Source organism: Carcharhinus amblyrhynchos, chromosome 23 (assembly GCF_965287045.1).
Source record: "Carcharhinus amblyrhynchos chromosome 23, sCarAmb.v2.hapA, whole genome shotgun sequence".
Classification (NCBI taxonomy): Eukaryota; Metazoa; Chordata; class Chondrichthyes; order Carcharhiniformes; family Carcharhinidae; genus Carcharhinus; species Carcharhinus amblyrhynchos.
The window spans coordinates 10,701,011-10,721,630 of NC_137346.1; the positions used below are offsets into that span (position 1 = coordinate 10,701,011).

The 20,620-nt window shown below is 39.3% G+C and overlaps 1 protein-coding gene across 16 annotated transcripts in view; it reads right to left on the bottom strand.

The window, feature by feature from the left end:
- Nucleotides 1-20,620, bottom strand: part of LOC145357267 (neurofibromin) — a 324,662-nt gene that overhangs the window by 208,410 nt on the left and 95,632 nt on the right. For 10 of the 16 annotated variants that reach the window (XR_013889280.1, XM_080210459.1, XM_080210458.1 and 7 more), the window contains 12 exons: nucleotides 19,627-19,710; nucleotides 16,719-17,159; nucleotides 16,186-16,325; nucleotides 14,820-14,942; nucleotides 14,452-14,535; nucleotides 12,899-13,015; nucleotides 12,585-12,766; nucleotides 10,587-10,798; nucleotides 6,474-6,509; nucleotides 4,770-4,931; nucleotides 2,329-2,432; nucleotides 1,136-1,271 (listed from right to left, as the gene is read on the bottom strand). Coding sequence is in view for 15 of the 16 variants with exons in the window: in XM_080210459.1 (XP_080066585.1) it covers nucleotides 1,136-1,271; nucleotides 2,329-2,432; nucleotides 4,770-4,931; nucleotides 6,474-6,509; nucleotides 10,587-10,798; nucleotides 12,585-12,766; nucleotides 12,899-13,015; nucleotides 14,452-14,535; nucleotides 14,820-14,942; nucleotides 16,186-16,325; nucleotides 16,719-17,159; nucleotides 19,627-19,710 (1,821 nt within the window). In the remaining variant the exon portion in view is untranslated. The remainder of the gene's footprint in view (nucleotides 1-1,135; nucleotides 1,272-2,328; nucleotides 2,433-4,769; nucleotides 4,932-6,473; nucleotides 6,510-10,586; nucleotides 10,799-12,584; nucleotides 12,767-12,898; nucleotides 13,016-14,451; nucleotides 14,536-14,819; nucleotides 14,943-16,185; nucleotides 16,326-16,718; nucleotides 17,160-19,626; nucleotides 19,711-20,620) is intronic. The other 6 variants (XM_080210466.1, XM_080210464.1, XM_080210465.1 and 3 more) reach the window with 1 other exon arrangement.

Sequence of the window (20,620 nt, forward strand, 5' to 3'; positions counted from 1 at the left end):
CAGCAGTAGTTGACTCATATATATCATGTATGTATATATATAATATAAAAGTTTCTATATGATAAATCTTGCACAGGCACACACTTCACTCCCACAGGCCTTGCTTCCTCCTATTAGTTTTTACTGGCGCATTTGTTTTAATATTTGCAGGAAAATTACAAGAATCGGCATTTTCAATTCAATTTGGTTATGTCAATTGTCAGTATAGAGTTGCACGCTAGCCACCAGATGGCTGTGCTTCTTTAAGTCTTTCACCCAACTTGGTGACCAATTGCCACATTCTTTTATCATAGAAATCATAGAAGCAGAGGAAGCCATTTGGCCCATCAAGTCTGCACCGACAACAATCCCATCCAGGCCCCACCCCATATCCCAGCACATTTTCCCTGCTACTCACTCTAACATACGCATCCCAAGACACTAAGGGTCAATTTAGCACGATCAAAGCATCTAACCCGTACATCTCTGGGAAACTGGGGCACCCGGAGGAAACCCATGCAGACGTGTGGAGAATGTGCAAATTCCATACAGATAGTGACCCCAAGCTGGGAATCGAACCCGGGTCCTTTGAACTGTGCCACCATAATATATAAACTGATCATGGAAAATGCCATAAGACTTTCCTAGTGTTGTAAGATATTTGAGAAAACAAACATATCTAGCATCATTTGTAAACAATCAAATCACTTAATATGATCTGTTCCTACTTTGAAATACAGCCTAGAATAATTTGACACACAGGGAATTATTTGATTTTTATGTCAATGTCCAGTAAAATAACTCAATGTTATCAAAAAATAGAAATATCAGGTTGAAGGGTGGCAATGCCACCAGAAGCTGCAGTGAGAACCTGTTTTAACTGTGAGGTAAATTAAATACTTAACAATACAGCTCATACTGAGACAAAATGAGTGCATTCAAATTTGCTGCAATTACCAATAATAATGCTTAAAAATGAGCAGAAATAGAAACAAATCACATCCTACTCTACCATGTAACATTATTTACCCCAAAACGCTACAGTTTCTGCTTCAATGTCCCACCATGTCCTCTAACTTTCCAACACTGATTCCCAGCATCAGCATGATCTTTGAAAGCTCCCCTTGCAATTCCCATTACCCGCATGACGGCATACCTGATACAAGCAATGGCAGACGCTTCGCAGCTGTGGGGGAAACTCAGATGAGGAATTAATAATTGCATGGAAAAATCTCTCTGTCATTTGCAGCAGATTCCGCTGATTTTCATCCAAGCTTTCTGATGGCTCTAACCTGTGGAGTAGTATTTACATTACCATGCTTATTTAGATGCTAAGAAAAACCCCCACAAAACACACAGAAAAAATGTTTAAACTAATTTTTCCATGTTCATGCATTGAGCATGGAGATATAAAATTTAAATTACAAAATTGGTGGGTCTCTGCATTCCACACCACAATGTCTCCATGTCTGGTTTAATTTACTTGTTATGTGTTATATCTACAGGTACCAGTGTGACACAGACTTCTAATGTTAAGTGATCTAAATTAGCCAGCACATTATTGTATCATCTCCAATATAAATACAAATAAATTGGATCCTCTCCAATCTGGAGGACATTGAGAAAATGGTCACCATACAGTTAGAGCATACCTCAATGCAAGTTCAAAAAATTGAACCTCTTCATTGGGGCCTCATCAAATTTAGAATCTATAAAAGGCTGAAAGGTTTAGAGCCACTACATCTGCCTCATCCCATGTGACATTTCCCCAAACTATTCTACATCTCCAATCCAAGTGGCTTTCGTTTCCATTATCCTCCACCCAAAGTACTTTCCCCATTCCCTTCCTCCAACTTTGTCCAATTATTCTCCCCACCTTCCAACCCTGCATTTATCTAAAGACTTCACTTGACCATCACCCTCCCTCTGCAAAAATTATGAAACAAAAACCTTTCCGTTCTCTTTCTCTCCTCACAGTCACCACTCAATGTGCGATCCTCCCTTCCCAATTAATCCGATCAGAGCTGGAACTGTAGCAGGCTGCGATTATTAGCCTGCTTGTCACTGGGCCAAGGAGGTAGGGCATGCATCTCTACAGCTGAGCAACGATGCCGTCACAGATTCATAGATGGTGAATGGGAAAGAGGTTGGGGAGAACAACAGTCACATTGCAGGATAGCGCTTTCACACAAACAGGGACATGGAATTCCTATGTCCCTATTATGGGAAAGTACCCCACAATCAATAGATCTGGAAATATTTATTTCTGATAAAACAGACAATTTTCTGTCATTTGAACATCCTCATAGACCAAGTCATTGACAAAAATGGCAGAAAGACAATCCTAACCTGGTAGGATCAACCTCAAAGCTAAGGTGCTGTTTCTCAGGGTCCTTAAGTACCGTTTTTAACAATGGCTCAAGCAGCTTCTGCAGGTATGTAGCACCATAGACCTGAAAGCAGCAAGAGAGCAAATGGGTAGTTTGCAATGTAAAAGTAACTAAATAGCACACTCAATATAAACCTTCAAGGGTCCAATTAAATACCTGTCAATAAAGATTTGTCAATAAAGATGTACTGTGAAAACTATGGCTCTTATGCTGTGAGGAGCAGCACATCATGGGCGTGACATAGTCATGCTTGGCATTTGCACCAGAGAGGTCAACATTAAAACAGAATGAAGAATGAGCCCCCAACTTAAAACAGTCTATATGATTTAAAAAAGAGAACTGTGTCAAGGCTGTAGCCTGATCTCTGGTTTAAAAATACTTGCAAAATTGATCTTCCAATTTAAAGTTACTGTCCCCTACATTAATGCCAACTAAATGTTAAGATAATAATGGCCCTAATTAACCCCAAACCTCCAATTAAAAGTACATAAACTTATATTTCCCTCAGAGTGCGAGCTTTCTGACTCTGAATATTGTAATTGTCCACTGGAGAATGCCAATTGAGCTTAGCACCCAACTCACAAACACAGCACAGCGCTTATTAAGTGGAAGTCATTTAAGAGCAAATCTTGAAATACTAAGCAATATTGCTCAGTCAATGACCAGGTAATGGATGGATTCCCTACCTCTGCATTTGCCAGTACCTACTTTTCAATCAACTCATGTTAATGAATGAGAGAATGTTGGCTGGCAAGCATTAAAGCAGGAAAAAAAACCAGGATGATACATTTCAGATAGATGGGATAAAAGGGAACAGTATCAACATTAATATGAAATAGACTGAGATTGAGTGATGCATAAGGAAAGTCAATACTTGGTTTTTCAGCTGCTGATTTTTGATGAGTTTAGAATTTAATAACTTAAAGCTTTTATAGGTGAGCAGGAGAAGGTATATTAAATTTTGTTGATCTGAAAGTAGAGACAAAATAGGTAAGCATGAAAGATTTTTATATTTTGGAGAAGTTGAGTTTAAAGAGGTGTTGAAAGACACTGGAATTTGAGATGAAAGGGAAAAATTATATTTAAAGAAGAAGATTTAATTGAGTTGTGGTGGTTCTGTGGAGCAAAAAGGCCTGGAGACCTGATCTGTGTGGGGAGGTAGTGTGAAAATTGTGAATTTGAAGCAGCCATCCAGTTTCAAGCCAGAAAAGTCTGTTTTCAGAAAGCAGTCTGGTATCCACACTTGAATGGACATGTTTGAAAAATTATGTCGTATGCATTTATTAAAGTAACAATACTTTGTTTCAGTTTATAGTTAGAATTTATAAGGGAATTGTTGCCAAGAAAGTAGTGCACTTGTATGCTTTGACCATGTGGGTTTTGTAAGGGGTTTTCTGTAAGACTGTTTCAATTGGGCAACTTTAACCTCAAGTAATCTTACTTTTCTCTCTTAATTTTTTTTTAATGTTTAAAATCCTAAAGGTATTACTGGAGTTCTACGCTTTTGGGGTCAGTAGCTTTTCTGCGCACTTCCAAGATACAAAAGATCTATAATCAGTAAGACACGTTTCCCTCTGGGATCTGGCTTGTTCAGCAAATGACACCTGCTGTGGTCGTAACAGTGCTGATATAGGGCCTGTGTAACTCCAAACTCTTAAAGGTCTAAGATCAAAACGGTACACCATATCTGGGGGTCAATTCAATCTGCTTGGGTAGATTCTGGGGTCAATAAGGATTTAGGTTTTGTTACTCGAGAAGCTCCTCTGTACGCTTGCTTGCAAATCCCTGGTTCCTCTGAACAAGATGTGGAGATGCAGGCGTTGGACTGGGCTAAGCACAGTAAGAAGTCTCACAACACCAGGTTAAAGTCTAACAGGTTTATTTGGTAGCAAATGCCACTAGCTTTCAGGGCTCTGCCCCTTCGCCAGGTGAGTGGGGAGTTCTGATTACAAACAGGACATATAAAGGCACACGCTCAGTTTACAGAATACTGATCAGAATGTGAGTCTTTACAGCTAATCAAGTGTCATTGTCTGCACCTTTAAGACTTGATTCTAATAAGTATTCTGTAAACTGAGCATGTGCCTTTATATGCCCTGTTTGTGATCAGAACTCCCCACTCACCTAACGAAGGGGCAGAGCCCCAAAAGCTAGTGGCTTTTGCTACCAAATAAACCTGTTGGACTTTAACCTGGTGTTTGAGACTTCTTCCTCAACAAACCAGCAAAGACTTTGTACCTTCAATTTTTTTTTTGCAGGAAAGCAAATATGACAATCAACTGTAATGGATATACATCAATACTTGCAAATGTTTAGTTAACCAATCAGGAAAATTAATAAAGCGTCACATACTATTCATCTCAAAAGTCCTTAACATGCATAAAAATGGCACAGATTTACCTTAAAACAGAAAGTCATTATTTTACTTGCAAGGCTGTTGCCTCTAAAGAGGGTTTGCATGGAATCTGCTAGCTCAACCTCTTTAGAGAACATGTTCCAAAGCAACTGATAGAGAAGATGACGCGAATCAAATAACGTCACCAGGACACGAGCAAGCTCATCCTGCAAGGGGGGAGAGAGGAAGAAAAACAAACATATCAAATTAATTACAGGGCTGCAACAAATAACTGAAGGTGGTGAATAAACTAATAGGAAGAACAGCGCAGGGTTAATGCATGATGCCAGTGAGAAGCAGCAAAGAATTAGGTTCGCACAGGACTCTTTAAAAAGCATTTCCTGTCTGATATTGTCAACCCCCACCTCCGCATTACCAAAGTTTTGTTTCAGTTCTACACAGAAAGGATGGTCACTTGAGTCACTTTCCCACAAAATCTATGACATATCAAATACAAAAAATTTCAAGCACAAAGAGAGAAATAGTGATTAACTGTTATGGGAGAAGTCTCAAACTTAGGCTATCAATAATTAGGTCAAGTTACTGTGCTCAATAAATCATGGAATCATAGAATCTTTAGAATGCACGAGGGGGCCATCTGGCCCATTGAATCTGCACCAACCACAATCCCACCCAGGCCTTATTCCCGTAGCCCCATAAAAGAGCAGGCTAAATCACAGAACAGTACTAGTGTTCTGATTTGAACATGGTAGCAAAAGTGGCAATTTCTCTCTTCCAAGGATAGTTTGAGCAGGTGGTGAACTTTTGACTTATATCCCAGGGATGTTTTTTGCATCCAGCAACAGGTCAGATGGCACTGCTCATTTAGATAGAGTACTTGGCCATTGACAGATCTGTGGAACCGTCAATTCAGCTTGCCCTACCTCCAAGGTGAGGAATTTTATATATTTATATTTTCTATATTTATATAAGGTTTTATACACTTGTGGACATTACTAGCATTTATTGATAATCCCTAATAAAGCACCCCGAGTGACATGGTTTGCCACTTCAAGGCGCAGTTAAGGGTCAACGACTTTGTGTGGGACTGGACTCGCATATGTAGACATGCAAGACCTAGTAAGGATTCTTAAACTATTGTGAATGAACTTGAAATGAACTTCTACAAGTTGAAATCCTAACTCCTTTTGGGCATTAACTGAAGCAATGATTGAAGAAACTCGGTAATGAGCATTTACATTAGGAAAGAGAATCTACCAAGATTAACAGGCCTCTTTGAAATCAGTCGATGGATAAAATCATGAGTCCAGGCCCAAGTGCCTAAACTTAATCTCTCTCCACCAGTTGTGCGGCTTATTTACAAACCTATGCACTCTCATTACACAATGCTTGTTGTCTCGCAATAGAGGCCATTCCTTTCTCAAAAAGTTCAATCAGACCCCAATGAAATCCCAGTTAAGATTTTATTTTCACCAACCCCCCAACCAAACTTTCTGCTAGTTTCTACTGGCAAGAATGTGTAAGAGTCAAGATACAGGTCTAGTGCTTAGCTCCGACCAAGTCATGCTACCTTTTTAGAACTGCTACCCAAACCTTAGCTACGTTAAGCTGCCAAAAGCAAATCACCACCACGAAAGAAATGACTAAAGGACTACTTAAAAACCGTTCTCTGCTCAAAGCAGCTGGAGAATTACTGCAATTGGATCAAGAGTGCATTTTGCTCATGTGCACATTTTAAGCTTTCCTACCTGTTGGTTGAGATTTGTGACTGGCCCAATGGAAGTCTGTGGTAAAAATGAAGAATTGCATTTTTTTGAGCTATATCCATGCAGTACTTTTCAAGAAATTGCAATTTGTAAAACTCAACTGTGGGAACGGTTTAATAGACGGTGTGCAGTCCAATTCCAGTTGGGAGGAAGGACAAGATCAGAGAAAAGTCAATATCCCATCACTCTCCATAAAATCCCCACATAATTGTAAGATCTGACATTTATTTCTTTGCGGAGAAGTGTGCGACCTTTACTCCTGCCTTTCCTTTAATGATCTAGGTAATTTAAGAACTTGCCCTGATTTGGGGGCAATAATGATGTGGGTGAGGATGATGGGGGAAGAGGTGGTGAAGAAAAACAGAGAAGAAATCACTTTGCCAAAACAGCATCTTGTCACTCCATGGTATGCCATTTTGTAACACCATAATTCTATCTAGACCATTTAAATGCATCCCATTTGGGACAAGACATTACTGTGAGCTGTAAATTTGACCTGGGTTTAGTGTCATATCCGACTGACCTGCAAGTAGAATATATTGAATGGAGAATTGCAATTCGTCATCTTTTAAAATTACATTTAGATGATAACAAGTAATACATATGTACCTTACAAGCTAGAAAGAGCTTCTACTTTAAAAATGTCCAGTACAATAAAAAATGCGTATGCAGGGAACAAGATCATACTGAAAGGCAGCAGAGGAGAGAGATGAAACGGGAAGGAAGTAACTCAACACACCAGGGAATGGGCCAATAATAAACATGGAGGAAAAAAAATGAACAAGAACCCATAGACCCAACTTAGCTTTGACAAAGGGTCATCTGGATTCAAAACATCAGCTCTTTTCTCTCCTTACAGATGCTGTCAGGCCTGCTGAGATTTTCCAGCATTTTCTCTTTTGGTATCAGATTCCAGCATCCGCAATAAGTTTTAGAGATTTACAGCATGGAAGCAGGCCCTTCGGTCCAACTTGTACATGCTGCCCTCTTTTTTAAAACTCCCAAACTAATCCCAATTGCCCACATTTGGCCCATGCCCCTCTACACCTATCGTACCGTGTGCCCCTGTCACTTTGTCCCCAAGTTAATTTGAGTTTATTTGTTTGGTATTCAAAAGAGACACCTAAATGCTTTTTAAAAAATAAAATTATACCCCACCTCTGCTACCACCTCTGGCAGCTTGTTCCAGTCTCTCACCATCCTCAAAAACTTGCCCCTCTGGACACATTTGTATCTCTCCCCTCTCATCATAAACCTATGCCCTCTCCTGTTAGATTCCCCTACCTTTGGGAAAAGATATTGACTATTTACCTTGTCTATGCCCCTCATTATTTTACAGAACTCTATAAAGTCACCCCTCAGCCTCCTATGCTCCAGAGAAAAAAGTCCCAGTCTATCCAGCTTCTCCTTGCAACTCAATCCATCAAGTCCTGGTCGCATCCGAGTAAATCTTTTCTGCACTCTTTCTAGTTTAATAATATCCTTTCTATAATAGGGTGACCACTTTGCTTTTAAACAAGAACCCATGTTTCCTTGGGCCCGTGTGGAAATTTTTCATGTGAATTAACTGAAGGTCATACCTACCGAGGTAAGACCTCCTTGAATGAAATTAGAATTCATAGAATCATAGAAATCACAGTGCAGGAGGCGGCCATTTGGCCACTGAGCCTGCGCTGACAACAATTCCACCCAGGTCCCATCCCCATTACCCCACATATTTACCCTCCTAATCCCCCTGACACTAAGGGGCAATTTATCATGGCCAATCAACCTAACCCACACACCTTGGACGGTAGTAGGAAACTGGAGCACCCGGACTAAACCCACGCAGACATAGAATTCTGGTTTTTAGACTAACACATTACCTAATAATGCTGTGAACTATTCTTGTAACCTACATGCAACTAAGTTGACCGGAAATATATAACAAAAAGCAGCCATGGACTAAAACGAAGGACCACAAAGTAATTGACCTTCATCTGCATCAGTTTATCCAACTGGACAATTTTAACTGTTTTCTCAATCTCCATCTCCCTTCACCACTTGGTAGCATTTATTGGATAATAACATGCTACCAGAACAACTTTCTCAACATGGTGCAATTCTAGAAATTATCAGCTATACAATGGAATAGTTAAGCATCAAAGCCAAAGAATTTAAGATTTGTTGCCACCTACAGACAAAGTCACACATTGCACTGACATCATTTTACCAGTTGTGAATGCTTCAAAGTTAGTGTGTTCAGCATCTACCATCCTGGTCGTTACCTAATATGGTAACAGAATTTTCTACAAATCTTGGCAATCAGTGTCTTATCAATTTATCTACCACAGACCCAGACAGGATGCAAGGAAAACCTGCCAACGGTGAACTTTAGAAATCAGGTGCCAGTAGGCCACACCCTCTTCCCCCCAGGTATCTATTCCTCTCAAGCCAGCTACACTTACCAACGTCATACAAACATTAAATTACTGCTACAGTATCCCAAAATATTTCTGAAATAAACACATCTAATTTTAGTTTGAATGAATCAACACTGTTTCCTTAGGGAGGCTGTTAGCACTCACACTGAAATAATTCTTTAGCTTTGAGTTTGTCCCCTTCAATAAACAGGCAGTGTCTGCCAATTTTGTTGTTCTGGGTAAGGTGGACCAGCTTGCCTTGGTTATCTAGTTGCTTAAGGAGTCTAAAAATCAGCAATCAAATCAGCTCTCAGCCTTGTGTCTTTCAACAAAATGCCCAACTTTCATAATCACTCTTTATAATTCCATCTCTCCATCTTCTCAAGATATTCTGGTGCTCTCTTCTGCATCTTCACATTAGCTGTGATGTCCTTTTCTACTGCAGCTATCCAGACCTGTATATGCATTCTTATTACTGTTGCACCAATTACTTAGAAAATGTCTTGGCTCAATGTTGACTTTGTAAGTCATCCAAGCACCTGATGAGCTTTACTCACTGAGATTGGGAATTAACTCATTAATAAACCATAGAATTCTGCAGTGCAGAAGGAGGCCATTCAGCCCATCAAGTCTACACCAAAATATCGCCAAGTTCTTCCTCACTTTATTTTCCTAAACAGTAAAAATCTCTTGCTGGATTATTTTGTCCTCACATTCCTTAATGTTGAATTTCATCTGCCAATCTGACCAATTCCTCATCATAATCAAATCATCATTTTGCTTACCCAGTTCAGTCTAACACCTTCATGAACCTTTCTATTTTCTGCAAATTTTCCAGTGCACTGCCATTTTTATGAAGATATTAAACAAGTTGTTCCAAAATTGAGCCAATTGAATCGTATGGTTCTCACTATGCCAGGCTTATGATAATGCTCATACCAATACTGTAATAATCATTAAAAATCGTTGGTGAAGTAAATATATTCAAATTAATTAATAGCATTGTGTCAAAAAAACCCAACTGCAGGATTAAGTGAGTGAAGAATATGAATACAAATCTTTCAATTACAACAAATCATTGCAGTTCCTAAGGTTTCAGTACCCCTTTTGGTAGGAATTAATTCAATCAAATAGTTGTGCAATTCTGATGAAGTGATGATAGGCATGAAATACACAAGTAGAACAGGGTCTCAGTGTTTTAGTTTCACCATGAATTTTACTTAAAACACAAGACATTTAATAAGCAAGTGACAAGATCAAGTGGTCAGGACATGAATCCTTTCTTGGTCTTCTCATCCATGGACTGAGCTAGTTAATTAGTGAACATGCTACACAGAGTCTAACCACATACATTTAAATTTTTTTTCAAAAATTAGATCAGTTTCACATGTATCACAGTGATTATGTAGTGGACTTAAAGTGGAAACATTATGCGGGGAGGGGGAGGAGAAGGAGAAAGAGTTGAGTGGCGTAGAAATGAGAATTATCTTGCATTTGTCACTTCACAGTTTACTCTACCACTCACCATTCCCAGACATGATTAAATTAGCATGAGAATCATGCTTCTAAGGTAGTTTCACCTTGCACACTCTTTGGAATATGAACACTAAAAAGTCCTTCAAGTAACAAAGTATTTCAAACATTATGTGCATCTACTTAACGCAAGTGACATTGCCAGAATAAGTCCACTTACCCACTGAGAACAAGGCACCACATTAGCTAGAGCCATTGCAATGGGCAACTCTCCCTGATCTCCCATCATGGTGACCAACTCCACAAGTCTTTCAAACCGGTCGGCCAGTACAGTTTCTGCAAGTGTGTCAAACTCTGTTCCCTGTTGAAGAATTTTAGTTAGCACTTCCATGAATGTAGCTCTTGTTTGAAGATCTTTATGGTACCCCAAGCCTAAACACAGTAAAATGAAACAAATAAAACAAATCCAATCAAGGTTTTGTTATGGTTGGGTGGGAAAGACATTGCTCTTGCTAAAGAGCATTCATTGACAATGGATTTTCTAAAAACAAATCTTCAATAAAAATTAGCATGATTCATAAAACCTCAACAATGCTGAAATCCAGCATAAACCCAATATAAACAATGCTACCTGAACACATCTTGGAAAAGACATCAACATTTGTAAACACTAAATTTGTTAACTTTGGAATCATATTTTGAGATTGTTTACCTCAAATTTTCAGATTAATTTTTGATTGAGACAGCGTGCAGAGGAAAAGGTTATTTATTTGTCACAAGTATGCTTACATTCACATTGCAATGAAATTAATGTGAAACTCCCCTAGTCGTCACATTCCGACCCCCATTTGGGTACACAGGGGGAGAATTCAGCATGGCCAATTCACCTAACCTGCACATTTTTAGAGGGTGGAGGAAACTGGAGCACCCAGAGGAAACCCACAGACACAGGGCAAACGTTCAAATTCCACACAGACAGGGACCCATGCCGGGAATCAAACCCAGATCCCTGGCGCTGTGAGGCAGCAGTGCTAGTCACTGTGCGACCGTGCCACCCCACACAGACAGCGTTCATTCTGATGCAAGCAGGGCAGTCCAACACAAACTAGAGCCTTGTTTGTTGAATCTGCACTCTTTCAATGATAGTAATTTGAATCTTTATATTTGAAGAGGGTTTAATTTCTACCCTTTGAATTCAGTAATGATAACACAGCTGGTTTGCTAAGATATGAGCTTGTATCTGAAATGCTGAGAACTTGAATAAGTTACTGCATCAAAAACTAAAGCAAAATACAAACAACAACTTTCAATTCTGCAAACTGTACTGATACCTTTTGCAATTTTGCTGTCAGAAGATTTGACCTGACATGTTTTACATTTGAAAAACGAAGATAAGTGGGGAAGAACAAAAACCAAGTAAGGAAGAATGGACTCCAATAGCCTATTTAGTTAAAAACATCAGGTTGCTCAATGTGGAAATCCAAGTCTTGCAAATCAGTACTGCTCGAGTTTTGATCCAATTGGTGGTGAGGTACCTGATCTCCAGAAAGGATATAAAGTAACCCAATCACTGCCTAGTGCTCTTTGTTCAGATGTGCCTGCATGCCTGTTGATCAAGGGCAGTATCTGAGGTACTTAATGCTATGACAGCCCATCAGATGCAGACTCAGCAATGAAGAACAGCCATTTCAAAAAGGCTAATGGTTGACTGATGCAAACCTTAGTTTGAAGCAGCATCTCATGGAGGAATGGCATTTGATCTTTACGTGAGGATTGCTACATGTTTAAGTTTATTTATTAGTGTCACAAGTAAGCTTACATTACACTGCAATGAAGTTACTGCGAAAATCCCTTAGTCGCCACACTCCAATGCCTGTTAGGGTACACTGAGGGAGAATTTAGCATGGCCAATGCACCTAACCAGCACGTCTTTCAGACTGAAGGAAATCAGAGCACTGGGACAAAACCCATGCAGATATGGACAGAACATGCAGACTCCGCACAGACAGTGACCCATTCTGGGAATCAAACCTGGATCCCTGCAGCTATGAGGCAGCATTGCTAACCACTGTGCCGTGTGTCACAGGACTAAATCTGAAGTAGCTTGATTTATACTTGATTCAAGTATTTCCATTCAAACCTGAATTTCAAAGCAACTATGTTCTGATCAGGCGCCCTTGAAGAATGGTGAATTATTTTCAACAATTACTCTGCTCACCGATGGAGTGCATAAGGCCACTATCTACATTTGCATTGAGGAGGTTGGACATGGCAAGCACTGTGCAGTGCCTGAGTGACGCAAGACGGCGTGACATCCCTCGTTTACGTCCACCTGTTTGTGCTGTTTCCTCCTCCACTTCACTGCAGTCATTTAGCAAATTCATGAAGAGGGTAAAATATCTGAGAGAGAGAGAGAGATTCCCTGAACATCAACATTCTCAAACTGTTTTTTTTTATAACTTATGTGGCAGCTGTGGAATTTTTGGACAAAGTTCAAATCAATGTAATTTAAATTTGTTGAACTGGACTTACTTCAGGAAGAGTTGTGACTTAGCCTCCATTAGTTCAACACCATCCCCCTCTTCTGGCTGCAAAGGTAGCCCAGCAAGCAAAGATACCACTGCCTCCATGCTTGCCTGGTCAAGGTCTCTGTGGAAGACACCATAAAAAAACACAGACGCAAATTCATTCTTCTAAACTTCAGACAGCTTTTTGTTCTTTTTGTATTATCAATGCAATTTTTTAATGCCAATGCAAGTCAAGTTTATAATTGAAATGGTGAGTAGATATCTTTTCCTTGCAAAGTGTTTGCATCAATAAATCTTAAAGCAAGTTTAAGATTATAAACTTTGATGATAAAACCAGTATCTCCATACTCGAGATAAGATTTCCACAATATACTATGTGCAACATAATGATAAAGCTCTTCTTCATAAAGTGATCTACAATTGTGTTTCTTGTTGTATGCAGTGAAAATCAGCCCACACTTAACCTACACAATTTTGAAAATCTTATCTACAAAAGAATACATTAAGGGGGGATGTGAAGAATTTAACCATGGTTAACTCTGGCATTTAGAACTCGTAGAGCAGGGAAAGAGACTCAGTTGAAACTATCATTTGGAGGCAGGGATCGAAGCAAGACAGAAGGTGTGAGAAACAGTGAAAATAGGAGACAGAAAGAAGGGCACAGAAAAATTTAAAAAAATCGTAATTAAAAAATGAATTTAGTTCTTTGAAATTTTGCTCCTTAAAATATCTAATCACTGAACCTATTGCAATATTTCGTGACCATCTGATGACAGACAAATGAAACAATTTGGTATTGGGTTATAACATTTTTTTTTAAAAACACACATTTGAGTTAAATAGTAGAAGGTAGTAGTTTAAAACTATTAAGCCTCGAGTGAGGTGAGAGATTAGTTTTTTTTTAAACCCTCAATATGTATCTGTGGACCAAACAAGGCAGTTAATGTTATATTGAATTGCTTAAAATGCAACTGCACCTCAGACTGCAGCGGTTCAAGAAGGCAGCTCACCATCACCTTTTAAAGGGCAGCCAGGGATAGACAATTAATGCTGGCCTAGCCATTGATGCTCACATCTCACAAACAAATGTTTAAAAATCTAAACACATAACTGCTGTATAACACAATTGAAGGTTGCAATGGACAATTAGGAGACACATTTACTCCTGTGCCACAATGAGTCCAGACTGGTGTGGTCTGGAAAAGGATAGTAATTTGGTTGAGGGGGTGGAGATGAAGCATTTGGGAATGGACAGATGAGCAGAGTATTGCTTGATTACTTTTGGAACTTGGAGAACAGAAATAGGAGAAGGCCATTCAGTTGTCACAAGTCTGTTCTGCCATTCTGATCTGTACTTAGGCAAATCATTTCCTTCAGAGTTTAAGTTGGTGAGATTGATGGTGAAGTGAATAGGCTATAAAAGTTAGAAGGATTTTACCTTTTTCTATTATATACTCTCAATAAATACACAGGATCACATCAGGAATAGAGGATGATCACTTAAGCATTCAGAAATCATGGCTTGGGAATATTTAATCAAAAATGAAACTGCTTTACCTCGTTAAACATTTCACATCATCTACCGCAGCCTGGTTTGATGTTCCCATAACCCAGTCAGTCAGGTACTCTACCATCTTGTTCCTGGAAGAAAAGTCAATTCAATATTATACTGCAACATGGATTCACAGCATCAATCTCCCTCAATTTCATATGTTGATGTGGTTGACTCAGATGGGCAATAAATGTTGGACAGCCAGTGGCGCCCATGTCCCACATACGAATAAAAAACTGAAGGAGGAATCTCAACAATTATCATGACAACTCAAATCCAATATCCTTACTTGTAGCCTATGCCTCTGGATGTTATCATTCTTGGTCATCTTTTTACATCCACATTACAAGAAAATTTGCGCTGAAATTCTCACCTAAATTTCATCTCTTGACAGAAGGAGAGATCATCTCGTCTCTCCATCATTACTTCCACCAGTTGACAGAGTTTAGTTTTGATCTGGATTGCATGGACTGTATTCCCAAGGACACGCACATACCTGCATCAAACAACACAACAGGATGAGCCAACGTTCTGCAATTGGATCCTATTTGTTGAATTTACCTTTTGTACCTACTTCGTATGTGAAATTAGTGGAAGCTAATAAAGGAATGCCAGGCAATCAAAAGATTAGTCTATCATTTGGTATTGGATATGAAATTGGTTCTCAAATTAACAACAAAACAGTCTGAATCCACTGGATCCTTTAAAATCTGCTACTTCAGAATCTAAAGTACATTAAGGCTATTATAGCTATTTATAAAGATATTATAGGTATGATTGCACTGAACATTGTGGTCACAACTTTCATTCTCCACCTCTGCTTCTCAGAGCAATATAAATTCACTCTTCTGGCCCAGGTAACTCATTAACTGAGACATGCCAAGCTATTTAATGCTTTGTGTATCTAATTTTATTCTATCCAATATCTCTGTCCACACACCACCTCCCCCCTCTACAATTGTGACATTAGCTTCACTTCAACTTGTAAAGAATGATGCAAAGTACTTATTCTGCACCTCAATCTTGCCCTCTTCCTCCAAAAGATGACTTCCTTTCTTGTCCCTAATCAGCCACACCATTCCTTTCACTATTCTTCAATGTTCTATATGTTTTTTGAAATGGATTCTATTTTATGCTGCCCACTATTCTTTTTCATATCCTCTTTGCACTCTGCATTCAGCCTGGCTTTCAATGATATTCCATATTTGATAGTTGTCAGAGGTTTTTTGTTTTCTTTTAATCTCCATTTCATTTGCCATCCAGGGAACTCTAATTTTGGGGATTGCACCATTGTCTCTTCAGGGAAAGAACATTTATATCCCATTGCTCATTAACTATTTTTCTGAGCAATCTTTGTTTGCAGTCTAACTTGGCCCAATCCCATCTCAAACCACTGAAGATGTCACTCTTCCAGTTGGCTGTCTTCACCTTTGAGACAATCCAATTGGCCTCACTGCTCCAGGTGAAGGGAAATGAGAAGCAAAGGTAGAAGAAAGACAAAGATTTCTGATTCCATTTGCCATTGTAAAAAATGAGCAGCCAGGATTGGACTTTGTGATACCATTCCACCTCAATTGCCCAACATGATAGATGCATAATGGTTATTTGAACAAAACGGTCGAAGAAAACCAGCAACCACGGTGCCTCTGCAAAGAGGATCTCTCTTGTGGAGAGGGGAGGGAGGCACCTGTGCATGCGCACTAAAGAACAAGGGGTAAGAAAGAAAGGGAATCTCATACCTAACTAAATTTAGCATCATGGTCTCAATGCTGGCCTGTCCCAGGTGCTCCGAACTGCCATCCGTGTGATTATCGAGTAGGTTTTTCATAATTGCTATAGTTTGTTCCACAAATGGTGTGTTTGTATCATTCAATAAAACCTGAACAAAAATACAGTTACACTTTAGGGAGCACTGCTTTGTTTGAAAGACAATGTATTTGGGATGCTTCAGCCAAAAGCGACTGCAGTTCCCTTGGTGTTATAACCCAAAATGTTACTGAAAAACACTATGGTCAAATACAGAAAATAGTCAGCATAAAATACAAGGTAGACGTATCAATACATATTGAAACTGCTCTGCTGGAAGGCAATGTAATCAGATACTGTCATAAGATACTTTCATTAGTACAATTATGTCAAGAACTGAATTTACATGCAATACGTCGCAAGATTGCAAGTTTGAGCAACATAGCAGAAACAGCTTTGTACACATTTTACTTCAATTGTTATTAAGTAAAAAGGACCAGCAAATTCATTTATTTGGGATGCTCACCTGGCCTTGCAAGTCAAAAAACCTGCTGATGCAATTTTTCAACTTGTTGAAGAGCATTGGGTAAAGTACAGGGCTCAGTTCCAGTCCAACCAAGTCTTTAATGTTAGTCCTAATCTGAAGCCCTACTTTCTCATGATTGCACACCATCAGTGTGAGCAGCCGTTCCAAAAATTTGCTGACTGGAGTCTCTGCATTTCCTTCAGTTGAGACCATAGATATCATGGAACCCTTCCTTTCAGTAATTGGTCCCATGGGAGGGCTGTATGTAACTGAGCCTGGGTTAATGCGATGCTGGAGACAGACACCTCCTATTGCACACAAGAAGCCTGTCATGTTAATCCACTCCTGTAGAGAATCGGTGTCCGACAGGTCTATCGAGCCACCCCCACTTACGTGTGACATCCGACGCTTAACAATCGTCTTATGAAGGCTTTCTGTCACCTAAACATGGAAGCATTCATCAGTACATATTATAATAAATGAATTATTCAAAAGGCAAACAATTTTATATGTACAACAAAACCAATACTTCATAAAGTCTTCACCAAAACATAATAAGTTATCCAAGTCGCACTAAAAAAGTAGACAGCAGAATTGGAGGCAACTTAATGGAATGGATGGTAAATTGGTTGAGGTGCAGACATTGAGATGGAAGTGCCATTCTCAGATTGTAGGGTACTGGCAAGTGGCGTTCAGGAATCAATGCTGGAGCCTCAGCTTTTCACTCTATTTCCAGATTCACATTAATTCTCTTGACAAAAGTAATTAAGTTTCTATATGATATTAAACATTCAAACAATGGATTGTGTAGAGAAGAATTTCCAAAAGAGCAGATCAAGCACATTAAAAGTGAAAAACAGTTGCAGTTGTGTTTGAAACTGCAAAATACAATTTGAATGCAAAAATGGCAGAACAATGAGACACTAATTGTGCAAAACTATGAAAGGATGTTGGGGTCCTGGCTTGAACTCTCTCTCAGGTGCAGAAAGCTATCAATAATACATATTCTACCATATGTGCATGATGAAGTTTATAACTGGATAAGCACCCACTAAAAATGAACTGGTGCTTTGGCCATCGTTAGCCATGTACAACTCATGATAGGCAGGTGCCCTCATTGACACCAGTTATTTAGAATGTGTGCTCAGTAGGCTTCAATGAAGTTTTCATTATGTTTGTTATTGAGTGAAAGCCTTCACCAGTTGGTTTGTTAATACCTTTACTGCTTAATGTTAATCAAAAAAAGTTTAAAGTTTATTGATTAGTCACAAGTAGGCTTAAGTTAACACTGAAATCATGAGGAAACCCATGCAGACACGGGGAGAACATACAAACTCTGCACAGTTACCCGAGGCTGCAATTGAACTCGAGTCCCTGGCGCTGTGAGACAGCAGTGCGAACCACTGTGCCGCAGCAAAAGGATGATCAGTAAAAAAGGATCAAGAGTAAAATTTTAAGGCCAAAAGTCATTGCTGAAAGTGGGGGATAGGATATTAATCTTTATTGCAATATAAAGATTAATGAAAACAGAAAATGTTGGAAAACTCAGCAGATCGTGGACGACACAATGGTTAGCACTGCTGCCTCAGAGCACCAGGGACCCAGTTTTGTTTCTAGTCTTCAGTGACTGTGTGGAGTTTGCACATTCTCCCCATGTCTGTGTGGGTTTCCTTTGGGTGTTCCAGTTTCCTCCCACAGCCAAAGATGTGAGGGTTAGGTGGATTGGCAAGTGCACAGAGTTACAGGGACACTTCCGTGCAGAGTCGGTGCTGACTTGATGGCCCATATGTCCTCCTCTGCACTAACTCGATCATGTGGTTCTATGATCTATTCATCTGTGGAGGAAGCGTTCAAGTTTCAGCTCTTCTAAAGAGGCATATAGAGTCCAAACACTAACTGTTCCTCTCCCCACAGATGCTGCCAGACCTGCTGAGATTTTCCAATACTTTGATTTTATTTCAGATTTCCAGCCTTCATAGTATTCTGTAAAGATTAATGCCATTGCCATTCTTTTTGTAACATATGATTGAGGCACTGCAGGTTATTTGTGGAGGAAGAATTGATGAACCTTTTTGACAAGTTCTCAAAACTGGTGAATTACTTATTATTTCTTCAACAAAAATGTGGCCTTGCAAGTAGAATATTTAAGCATAAGCAACAGACCAACATCACGCTTATGTGTACATTAAAAACGTGTCCTCCAGTTAGGGTCACACATTTAGAGTATCCAGAAACAACAGCTATTTTCAGTTCTGGTGCATTTTCTTATTGACTTGGGGAGGAAATCTCTACCAAGGAGGGAACTTGCTTTGGCTTTTGGCACTAGCATCTCCATTAAATATGTAAATTGCTGCAGATGAGAAATCTGAAATACAAGCAGAAAATGCTGAAAATACTCAGGTGGTCAAGCAGGTCATTTGAAAAACGGGAATACATTTCCTCTCCGTGGATATAGTCAGACAGGCTGATTATTTCCAGCGTTTTCTGATAATATTCAAGTATCCATGGTTCCCTTTTCCATGTGCCACCATGGTTTAAACTTCACCAGAATAAGAGTATCTCATACTGCCCAAACATGTTTCCATGCCAAACATCCCTACACCTGCTATGACCGAGATTGATGGCAAATCATTTCTGGTTCCAATAAATATCCACTTGTACAACACTCCAAACTTGTTTAAATGCAAAATACTGCGGCACTGGAACCTGAAATAAGGATTCTGTTAGTATACAGTACTGTTAGTATGAATCAAAGTTACTGCTAGTATAAATCTCCTGTCTTTCCTCTCCTCTCTGACGAAGAGTCATCTAGACTCGAAATGTTTACTCTATTCTCTCTCCATAGATGCTGTCAGACCTGTTGAGATTTTCCAGCATTTTTCTGCTTGTGCTCCAAACTTAGACTTACTTGTCCGTCCTCAATCTTAGTTTTAGGATAATTGAGAATTAACTTGGTAGCATGTTCCCACTTCGTATATGTGTCTTCCCAGGCCTAAAAAGCAAACAGCAACAAGTCTACATAAGGAGAATGAACTGGTGTAAATGTGAAACATATGACCCAATTGTCAAAATCCAAATTTGGCTCCCACAGATGCGCTTGCTTACAAAAGAGCTGCTTTTAAAGTTTTATTTACAAATTAAATAAAATTGGTAAACAAATTTTATTTAAAATTTGTAAGAAGGCAACTTCTTACAAAACGCGAACAAAGAACAAAGAAAATTACAACACAGGAACAGCCCCTTCGACCCTCCAAAACCTGCACTGACCATGCTGCCCAACTTAACTAAAACCCCCTACCCTTCTGGAAAGAACATAACCACGATGTTAGCATGGAAGCCAGGTGTGTTGTTAAAATCCAAGTAAAAAAATGCATACAACCTGAGAGTATAAGTAATTCGGAGAAAGGTGTATATTTTCACTAAAGCTAACCTGTCACAACTTAGGGCAATGGCTACACTACACAGTATTTCCAAATCTAAATCTCTAGCCTACGAATAATTACTTATGTTAACTCTTCTAAACATTTCAGAAGTTAGGTTTTGAAATGTACACCTCCATTCCATTACATTAAAATTATAATTACTACTTTGAAAAGGTCTCAAGCTTTTTTTCTCGACTTCAAGATTGCCATTAGTACCACTGGAACCATTATGAGAAGGAGAGGGGAATGACTGGATGATAACTGGCTCTACAATTCCACACACTTCTCCCTCCTCTTTGTTGCAAAATGCCAAGCCCCCATGAAGCTACTATTGAGATTTAGAACTCAGCTGAGCAACAGCTTGCAGGTATAAACCCAGAATTTATTCCAAGGGCAAAACAGCTCCAACACGGCTCACCACGGCACAGTTTCCATTCATCTCTAATCACAACAATATACCAAGTACCTCAGCTTCCACTG